The sequence below is a fragment of the Corvus cornix genome, chromosome 4A, assembly GCF_000738735.6.
Source record: "Corvus cornix cornix isolate S_Up_H32 chromosome 4A, ASM73873v5, whole genome shotgun sequence".
Taxonomy (NCBI): Eukaryota; Metazoa; Chordata; class Aves; order Passeriformes; family Corvidae; genus Corvus; species Corvus cornix.
In genome coordinates, this window is record NC_047058.1 from 2,270,667 (window position 1) to 2,281,495 (window position 10,829).

Below are 10,829 nucleotides of genomic sequence, written 5' to 3' on the forward strand. Positions count from 1 at the left end.
GGAGAGAGAAGAATAGCCCAGTGTGGTGCGTCAGCAAGTGGCCCTGAGTCACTGGCCCTGTTCATTGTGTCGTGTGACACTGAGCAGCGCTGGTGGGCACGGCGTGGCCCGGCCTCAGTCCCTGCACCACGTCCAGATCCAGATCCGGAACCATCCTGTGGGATGTGTGTCCTTCTCCCTGCCCCAAGGCCCTTGTGTCTGCTGGTGATGGAGCGTCAGGCCAGGCTTGGGGGTGGTGATGGGTGATGCGGGATTCCCAGAGAAGCTGTGGAAGTGTCCAAGGCCGGGTTGGATGGGGCTTGGAGCAGCCTGGGACAGTGGGAGGTGTCCCTTCCCATGGCAGAGGGTGGAACAGAATGGGCTTTAAGATCCCTTCAACCCAAACCATTCCATGATTCCATGATTTCCACAGAGTTGCAGGAGTGAGGTCCAACAGCCCAAGACATCTTCAGGGGGTGCTGGCAGGGATTTGCTGGGAGAACCTGGGAGCTGTGAGAAATGGTTTCACCTTCCCTAACACCAGCTGGAGGCTTCCCTCGGGAGGCCAGGAGCGTGTGCTGCATCCCAGTGGATCGGGAAGTGGAGTCAGTTCAGAACTGGGGTGGTTGCAGTGGCTACTGGGGAGGTTTGAGCTCCATTCACCAGGAGCGAGGAAGCCCCCAGGGCAGGAGATCCATGCATTTTCCAGGCTGTGGCGCCTGGGGGGTGTTCCCAGGAGGACGATGCCAGAGGGAGCACACAGGATGCAGATCCGCTCTGGGAGCACAGGATGGGATTTACCTGCTGCAAGTGGGAGGAAAGTGCTGAGTCTTCCCAGAGCAAGGCTTTGGAAGATCTTTTCTTTAGCGAGTCTGGGCTGCTGTCAATAAGTTCTGTGGTTTTAGGGCACCATATGCTGCATTCAACACTTTGCCAATCTCCTTAAACAGATCCAGACAAGGCTGTTCCCAGAGCAGGAGCAGCTGGAAGCGATGTATGGAGCAGTCCATCATCAGGAGCCCGTCGGATAAAATTCCTGCCTTTGGTCTGACATTACAACCTCCTAATCCTCCATCCCCGAGCACTCTGGCTTTGCTCTCCAAGAGAACAGCCCGGGAAGCAGACGGTGACATTGTCTCACTTAACACCGCTGGCATTATTTTTATTACAACACGGAGGGAATATGCCTGGAAAAGGAGGGAATGTGCCTGGATAAGAAGGGAAGGGACTTCCTTGCCCTGTGCATCCAGGGATGCTTTACCCTAAGCCCTGTGTCCACCAGAGCAGGGGCCCTTTGGAATCCCAAATGCTTTCCACATTCCCAAAGCCACCTTGGAAACCAGCTCTAAATGATTTATCTTACCAGGAACTTACACGCAAGGGGCTTTGTCCTTCTCGTCCAATGATCTCTCTTCTCCCTAAAGAAGGTGCCCCGTGTTGGGATTAATATGTAAAACTCAGCTTTTCCTTCAGTGGACAAACTTCTCTTTGCTCAGAGAAACTTCCCAGTGGGAAGCAGTGATTCCTCCCTGGTGGGGGGGTTTCTCATCCCCAGAGAGGTGAGGGATGATGTTGTCTCCACAAGCTCCAGGTGTGGGGAGAGAGAAGGAGCAAAGGGAGCTGGGTCCAGCGTTATTCCCGGGTTTTGCACTTTCATGTAGCTGCCAGTTGTACAAATTAATTAAAAATAACTGAAGAAAAATCCCAAAGAAAGGCCCCGCTTCCTCTGGGGAACATTAATCATTAGTTGAGTCTTTTTCTTATGAAAATACAGATCCATGGTAGCCCCAGGCAGAAGATTCCCAGGGAGAGCCCTCACCATTCGTGCTCGGAGTTAGGGAAATCACTTTGAAAGCATCGACAACTAAAGCAGAACATGTTGAGTAACTTGGCAACACTGAGAAAACATCTGGAACTGGTTTTTCTTCAACACATTTTGCTTTGCTTCAAGAGGAGATGTCAGGGCAGTTCATTCACTGCCACTCAGGGCCACAGGCGGGGCTGGAAGATGCTCGGCTGCTGCCTGGAGGAAGGGAATAAAGGGAAAATCCCAGATATCTGCTGCTTCTGGGCAGGATCTTTTGGGGCCAGGCCCTGGAGCGTCCCCATGCTGAGCTCTGCAGGTGCCTCCTGGTCTCTGGTGGCACCGACCATGGAGGTTTGGGATGGGTTGTTGAGGCTGCCTGGAAACCCTGTGGCTGCCCCATCCCTGGGAGTGTCCAAGGCTAGGTTGGATGGGGCTTGGAGCAACCTGGGATAGTGGAGTGTCCCTGCCTATGGAAGGGGGTGGCACTGGATGATCTTGAAGGTCTCTTCCAACCCAAACCATCCTGGGATTCCATGATTTCCACAGAGCCAAAGGGAGTGAGGTCCCATAGCCCAGGTTACCCTCGTCTTGTGATTCATCCTAATCCCATTCCTGCTGCTGCCAGGGAAAGGAATACCTTTAGGGATTGGTGGAGACAAAGTCAGGACAGAAACATTCCTGGATTCTGCCAAAAAGCAATGGGGCAGTGTACTAGTTTGAAAGCAAACCAGCAGGAGATTCCAAGTCAGAACTACAATTTAATAGAAAAATTAAAATAAAGGCAGTAGTACAGAAACACTGACAGAGTACAACCTGACACCCTGTCGGGCAGGGTGCTGGTAGCAGCCCGATTAAATGGTGGCTGCAGTCCTGTTGGAGTGATGGATGTGGTTCTGTCACAGCGCTGATCCTGTAGAAAGACCTGGTCCTTCTCTGGAGGTCCAGTGGTGGTTATGGAGCTCTTGTCCTCTGGGAATGCAGCGGTAGTGCTGCTGTGGTGTTCCAAGCCTCAGATTATATCCAGGTAGGAATGTTCGGTTCCTCCCCCTGGACGGGGCATCTCACAATGAGATGATGTGTTCTATGAGTCATTCTGTGAGATCCTTCCTCGGCACATATCACTCTTCTTCTGGGCTCCTCTTGTTTTCCCACAGTGGTGGTGGATGTTGTGGTGGTTGTGGAAGCAGCTCTTCTTGTTGTACCCTTTTTAGTGCCAGTCACAAATTCAATCTTTGCATGTTCTCTCTTGGCCTTCACCAATTTGTCCATCTCAATCTTCTGGGCTTTAGCTAGTGCCTCATAATACGAATCCTCTGACCAGCCGTGAGGATCAAACATGTCCTTCGGGTAGTTTGTACCGATTTCATCAATGGAACAAAACTGGATCAGCTTTTCATAGAGGCTGGGGTTGCAAAATTCTTTTTTCCTCTGGATCATGTAGTTCATGTCCATGCCCTCCTTCATTTTCATCTCATACAGCTTTTGAATTTTATCCTGCAATTGGTTAGAACATCTACCAGGAGGCTCAGGACCGATTTTGATCTCATCTAGAGACATGTTCTGCACTCCCTCTGAAAAATAAACAACCAGCTCCTGACGATCTCTTTCCTCCACTTCTGGGAATTTCTTTAGGTCACCAGGCTCAGGTTTTTCAGTCTCTGAATCATCATGTTCTGATTGCCTGCTGTTCTCATCATCCTCCTCTTTGTACCCTTCCTCATCCCCATCCAGGCAGGTAAAGTCGTCTGCTCCATACCCAGCTGAGACCAGGCCTCCTTTCTCTCCTGTGGGCACTTCCCCATCACTCCCCGCCATGCCGGCCTCGCTGTCCGACTCCAGGTCTGACTCCTCGGCGTAAACGCTCAGCAAGGAAAGAATGCTGTGCTTTGCCATCTTCCACCTTGGCCACACTACCATGAGTACCCTGCTTGGGCGCCAAAAATGTCCTAGTTTGAAAGCAAACCAGCGAGAGATTCCAAGTCAGAACTACAATTTAATAGGAAAATTAAAATAAAGGCAGTAGTACAGTGTACTAGTTTGAAAACAAACCAGTGGGGGGCACCAAGTCAGAATAAGAATTTAATGGGGAAATTAAAGAAAAGGAAAAAATAAAAGAAAACACTGGTTCAAATTGACAGTCAAGATACAACCTGAGTCCCTGTTGTAGCAGTCTGGTAGAATGGTGGCTGCAGTCCTCTGAAGCGGTGATCCTGTAGAAAAGGGTCTGCTCTTCCTCAGAAGGTCCAGTGGTGGCTGTGTAGCTCCTGTCCTCTGGAAAGCCAGTGGAAGGGTTGTCTCTGGTGTTCAGCATCTCAGATTATATCCATGATGGGATGCTTGGTTCCTCCCCCTGGGTGGAGCATCTCACAATGGGGTAATGAGTCATGAGGCCAAGCGTTGATGAGGCTCATTAACAGAAGATAGTCCGGAGGGAGTTATCTGGGAGTCATGGGGCAGGGCATTGATGGGCCATTAACAGAAAGATAGTCTGGGGGGAGGAGGCAAGGAAACACTGCCCCACCCGATTTCAACAGCTCATGAGGATGGTAACAGAATACACTGCAACCCAGGACATACAGAAACACTGACAGAGTACAACCTGACACCCTGTCGGGCAGGGTGCTGGTAGCAGCCTGATTAAATGGTGGCTGCAGTCCTGTTGGAGTGATGGATGTGGTTCTGTCACAGCGCTGATCCTGTAGAAAGACCTGGTCCTTCTCTGGAGGTCCAGTGGTGGTTATGGAGCTCTTGTCCTCTGGGAATGCAGCGGTAGTGCTGCTGTGGTGTTCCAAGCCTCAGATTATATCCAGGTAGGAATGTTCGGTTCCTCCCCCTGGACGGAGCGTCCATCCCACGATGGGCTGATGTAATTCTTTGAGCCATCCTGTGAGAGCCCGATAGCCCATGAGCAGAGGTAGCCCCCCACGGAGTGGCTGCTGCTTCCCCAGAGGGTGTAACCAGGGCTGACTCACCGAGAAGATAAAGAACATTGCCCCGCCTGTCTTTTGGTTACCTCTTACAACCCAAGACAGGTGGGGAGATCTGTGTGTCAGCTTTTTGTGCTTCCCTGGGGCCTCCCCTCCCTGGGGGGTTAAACCTCTCTTAAATTATGCTGGAAAAGTTGGGGAGGGCCATGTTTGGTGTTCAGGTTGGATGTTGAGGATCTCCTTCAGCCCAAAAGTCAGCTCATGGCATCCCAGCTGGAGGTGCCACCATCACACAACCCCAAAATCATCTCTTCTCCCACAGAAGGAGCCTGCTCGGAGCTCCTGGATCACCGCAGCCCTGGAGTGGCACAGCTCCCACCATGAGTCCATTTTATTCTGGGAATGGAAGGATTTTAGCAGCTCTTTTTGGGTGTCCTTGGTCCAGGTGGCTCTTTGGGTGACCTCCCAGACCTGCATGTTGCTGTGAGGAAGGAGGAAGGGAGCAGAGGGAATGCTCTGGTGGAGGATGGACCGTTTTTAATTGAGGATCATTAAAAACTAAGGAATAATTAATTTTAGAAATTGTTGGGGTTTTATCAAAGCTCTCAGCCTCCCTCAATGGCCTGGGCAGGAGATGGGTGAGTTCCTGAGCCCAGTCCCTCCACCCTTTCCTGCTCCATGTCTCCAAGACTTGTGTTCCAGGCAAGGCGAGGAGCAGTCTCCAGCCTTTTTAGCCTTTCGGGATGATCCTTTTTCAGCCCAGAAAGCCGACAACTCCGCTTGTTGTAAACTGAAACTCAACAAAAAAACCCCAAGAATTAGGTTTGGCTTATGAAATTTGGGGTTGGTTTTACCATTTTTAAACGTATTTGGGAACTGGACATGCCTGAGTTGCAAAACAAAAAGACAAAAAGAGCCAGACAGTGATTTTTTTAAATTTTGAAACTTGTCAAAACAAGCCAGATTGATCATTATGACTAATTTTTTTCCTTTTTTTATTTTTGCAAATTGAGAAATGTATCCAGAACAGCCCTTTCCCACAAAACCTTTCATTTTCCAGAAAAAAAACGAAAAAAAAAAGAATCAATCACACTTTTTCTGCTCGCACAGTTGGAACGGGCGGCAGCGGATTGGGAGAGAATAGCAATTTGTAAGGAATTCCAACCAGCTCTGCTTAAAATAGCATCCAGCCAGTTTCTCCAGGGCAGGAGGCTGGGTGGCTCCGTGGAGGCTGGAGCAAAGCCTGGCTGAGCAGGCCGGGATAACACCTTGGGAATGCAGGGACACCTTCCCCGTGGGAACCCGAGACGCTGCTGCCTGGGAGGAATTCCTGGGGATCCCCAGCCATCCCTCTGATGGAGGTTTGGTTTGGTTTTCTTTTCTAACCCCACCTGAATCCAGCTCCTCCAAGCGTCCTGTTTGGACACAGCCTCAGGACGCCTTCAAAAGGGAGACGCTCCTGTCCGAGCACGGGGGTGGGAATTGGGAACAAATTCCACATGCTGGTCCTTGAGGGAGCCAGTGCCACGTTCAGGAGGGGTGTGGGAAGGGAGAGCAGGAGGAGACCCCAGCCCCCCATGCCCTTCTCCCTCTGGAGCATGTCCGAGCTGGGGCTCCCTGCCCTGGGCTGGGTGTCCCAGAGCCTCAGGGGGATCTGTGGGGACCCGACCCCTGCAGAGCCCAGGCCGGTGGTGCCCAAACCCTTCTCAAGTGCTTGTGCCATGTGGGTGGTGACAGAGCTCGGCCCAGCCCCAACGAGGTCCTTTTCCAGTGCGTGGTGGTGAAACACAAACCAACATTGCTGAAGTCAAAGTATCCTTTCTAAGCCCCCGGCCCAGTTTCTCTTTCTTTCCAGCTTTTCCTCCTCCGCCTCCCAGACCCTCCCTCTGTTCCCACCCCCCTTCTGTTTCTCTTTCTCCCTTCTGTCATAAGAAAGTGACTGTGTCCTTGAGGGGACAGTTTTCTTATGCCATTTTATACACTGTGCTTCATGTTTAGAACTTTTTTGCACTAGTTCCTATTACATTTATTTTCCAAACTGGTTTGACAAAAAACAAACAGAAAAAAACCCAACAAAAACACAATCCCATGCTATAATTCAGTTGTATTAAAATATTATCCTACTACTCTCTGTGTTCAATAGTCTCTGTACCTGTAATGCTTTCAGTTCTGTTGTATTTTGGGGCCGAGGTTTTCTCTGCTCCTTGTTTAACCCAGTAAAGAAATAAAATGTTAAAAATTGATGATAACTCCTCCTCCCTGTCTCTGCTGTGTCATTGGGGCCACCAGGGTCCCACGGGGACGGGCTCCCCTCAGAACCTGCCCTAAACCCCGCTGCTGTCCCGTGGGGGTTGTTTTCCTGCCAAATCCAATCCCAACTGGAGGCCAGAGAGGCGGGATGGAGGGACAATAACCCTGCCTTAACTGAATTTGATTTCGTAACCTTTCTTTATATTCTTTTGTTTCTTGCCTTCACATTTCTTGCCACGGGGCTCACCTCAGAACAATAGGGGCAAAGGCTGTCACCAAGAGATTCATCAGACAATAATGACTCAACCAGGGTATCCAAATTTTGCCCAGCTGAAGTCCACACCCACGCATGATCTGGAATTAATTCCTCTGGACAACAGAGCTCGGCATGGAACAGAGCGAGGACACCGCGCTCCAAATTGAGCGCTGCGTGCCAGGCTGGGAAAGGCCACGGGATAAAGCTCTGGAGTTACACTGTGGCCATCCCCATCCCAAGCTGGAAACCCTCTGTTTGGAAAGAAGACCAGGAAAAGGGGAAGAAATTGGATGAGGATGGAAATAAATGTTTTTAAAAAGCAGATTGAGGCAGGAGGCAAATGGGGGAGGCACCAGCTGTGCTGGAAAACCAGGGCACAGAGTGGGGGATGCTGGAGGGGGAATTTGGGGGGCTGGTGGGTCACAGTGAGGGGGGCTGGGGATGGATAATGAGGGGGCTGCACCTCCCCAGTGTGGGCAGCAGGAAGGGGGGATTCTGTCCCTCTGCCCTGCTCAGGTGAGACCCCACCTGCAGAGCCGCCTCCAGCTCTGGAACCCCAAAATCAGAAGGACCTGGAGCTGCTGGAGCGAGTCCAGAGGAGGCCACGGAGCTGCTCCGAGGGCTGGAGTTCCTCTGGAGCCAGGCTGGGAGAGCTTGGGGTGTTCACCTGGAGAGAAGAAGGCTCCAGGGAGACCTCAGAGCCCCTTCCAGTGCCTAAAGGGGCTCCAGGAGACCTGGAGAGGAGCTTGGGATGAGGGATGGAGGGACAGGACACAGGGAATGGCTTCCCACTGGCAGAGGGCAGGGTTAGACGGGATATTGGGAAGGAATTCCTGGCTGTGAGGGTGGGGAGGCCCTGGCACAGGGTGCCCAGAGAGGATGGAAGAGGTGTTTGGCTCCCCAGACAGGAAAGCACCCACTGGAGCCTGTCCCTAGCCAGCCTCGGGTGGCCCAGGTTGTCCTGCTGCAGGCAATTACAGCAGCCCAGGCGATTCCCAATTCAGAGAGGTTCCTCCTGGGTGTGCCCTAAACTGCCCCAGTTTGAGAGCCCTGGGGCCCAGCTGGGCTTTAGGAACTACACAAAAGTGTCCTGCAAGGGCCTGGGCTGGTAGCCAGTGTTGGGATGCAGCATTGGCCTTTTCAGGAGAGCATTTGGGATCTTTTCCTTTGGGAATGCTGCTGGCAGGACGTGTCCCGGCAATCCTGGTGCCATCTCTCTTTCCCACCAACCTGCCTGGGGAGCAGTGATGCCACTCCTGAGCTCCCAGGGAAGGGTTTTGGTGGCCACGTGGTGCCCAAACTGCTGCAGCAGCTGCAAATCCACCCAGGAACGTGCTGATTCCCGAGGATTTGCTTAGCAGGGATTTGAGTTAAGTGGATGTGAATTTTCGTGGCTATAGGGCTGTGCACATCAAAGCTGGAAGGCAGCGGAGCCAGGGAGAAGTTTCTCAGCTGTAAATTTGCCTCGTGACTCCATAAAAACTGCAATGGGCAGCATGGAAAGATTTCTGCTGGAAAGAGCCTGGAAAATGCTGCACCCCTGAGAAAACAGCACAAAGGGCTGCAGACCCAAATCAAAGCCCAGGCCTGGGAATGTTTTGAGGTGCGAGATGGGACTCTCCAGATGCTGAAATCCTGGGTGGGGTCTGGATTTCGAAGCTCAGCCCTTCTGGATGTGGATTAGGAATTCCTTTTTTATGTCTTTATTTATAGTTTAATAGAAGGCACACCAGCTCCTGCTTTCTGGGTTATCAAAAAGGAAAAGGATCATTTTCAAACATGTGTATTTCTGAACAATTTCAGACCCCCTGAAGCTTCTCCATCCTCCCTGAGCAGGGGAGAACTTGGGATTCATGGAAATCCAGAAACATGACTCTAAAAATCTGCTTGAGATCCTTCTTTTTCACACCAACGCTTGACCATGGGAGATTGAGAATCCTGAAGAGAGGATTCCTCCTCTCAGGAAGGCAGTTTCAGGGTGTTTTCCACCTACCAGGAAGCTCCAGGGTGATTTTAGGCCTTTCCAAGTCTGGACATTCTGGATACACTCCAGCTGGAGCTCCTCATGTTGGTGAGTTCTGCATTTATTGTTCTGGGATCAAACAGGTTTTTTGGGTGTGTTTATGGCTTTTGTGACTTGACAATGTGATGCCACCTCAGCCAACTGATGAAAATCCTGGAGTGAGGAGTTGACGTTATTAATGATCGTCATTTTCCACATTTTTTGCCTGGAGGACTCCTTTGTTCTCTTCTTTTTGTCTCAAGATCTGTGTTAAGTAAGAGCTTACAATTAATTTTTCATTCCAGCCCCCTTTGCCCCAGCAGAGCCTGGAGGGGCTGTGGAAGGTGGGTTTGTGTGGATTTCCATGGATGCTGTGGGCCAGATGGGTTTTGCTGGCTGATTTCTTTCTCCCTTGCTCTGCTTTTCCTGGTTTCTCCTTTGGATCACGGCCTTGGATCTGTTTTGGTACCTGAGGAAGATCGAGGTTTCACCGATGTGTTTTCTCCCCTGAAAAATCCGTGTCTTTATTAATTCAGCTTTAATTGCAGTGAAGTGAAGCTCTTGAAGGGAAAGAGCTGGGGAGGGTTGGGTTTGCTGTCTTCACCTCCCTCGGGTTTCCTGCTTACCCTTCACACTTGAACTGTCACCTTTTCCAAGGAATTCTTACCAAGGGCTCACACTCAGCTCCAATCTCTGCTCTCTGTGACCTGGAACAGGACCCTGGGAATGGCTGGAGCTCTAGAGGAGGGTTAGGTTGGATTTTAGGTAAAGGTTCTTCCTCCAGAGGGTGTCGGGCACTGCCCAGGCTCCCCAGGGAATGGACACAGCCCTGAGGCTGCCAGAGCTCCAGGAGCGCTTGGGCACCGCTCCCAGGGATGCACAGGGTGGGATTGCTGGGGGGTCTGTGCAGGGCCAGGAGCTGGACTGGATGATCCTTGTGGGTCCCTTCCAGTTCAGGAAGTCCTGGGATTCTGTGCCTCTTCTTCCTCCAGTCGCAGCATCTTCCCACCACCCTCTTCTGTCCCTCAGCTGTGTTGCTTGATCTTTTCTCCAAAACTCGTTGATTTTGGGGTTTTTTAAATAGAATTATTTGGGTTGGGATCTTTGGGTCATTTCTACCCCACTCTTGTTCCTTGCAGAATGGGTTCTGTCTCCTCCAAATCCCTTCTCCCACGGCTGGGAGCCCAGCCCAGGTGAAAAACCAACCCCAGGTAAACCCAGCATGGGCTTGGAGCAAAGCCTCGCTGCCAGGAGATCCCCTGACATGTTTGTACTCATAAACTTGTCAACATTTGGCTTTTTTGGTCCCTCTTGGGGGAAATTACTGCTGTTCCTCACCCCGTGTCAGCTCTCGAGCCGTGTTGGGAACGGTGCTAAAACCCCCACTGTGGGCGAGGCTCCGGTGGGAGCTGTCACTACCTCGGGGTCAGGAAGCCAACGGGAACCTCTGTTCCATAAACTGTGAGTTTTTCATAAAAGCCTCTCTAATTTGTACCAAAGAGACTCCAGCACACCCTTGGGACTGGTAAAAATAATAATAGTTTGAGTGGTGGAAGACTGTGAATTTGAAACAGAAGGTTGTGAGATCCACGAGAATTTCCCGAAACA

At 51.2% G+C, this 10,829-nt stretch overlaps 1 protein-coding gene across 1 annotated transcript; it reads right to left on the bottom strand.

Moving 5' to 3' along the window:
- Positions 1–1,948: 1,948 nt before the first annotated feature.
- Positions 1,949–3,682, bottom strand: LOC109145022 (SAP30-binding protein-like). The gene is made up of 2 exons (XM_039572222.1): positions 2,939–3,682; positions 1,949–2,002 (listed from the first exon to the last, which is right to left on the bottom strand). Exons 1-2 carry the CDS (start codon positions 3,677–3,679, stop codon positions 1,949–1,951), a joined length of 795 nt encoding a protein of 264 aa, XP_039428156.1. The 5' UTR covers positions 3,680–3,682.
- Positions 3,683–10,829: the final 7,147 nt, after the last annotated feature.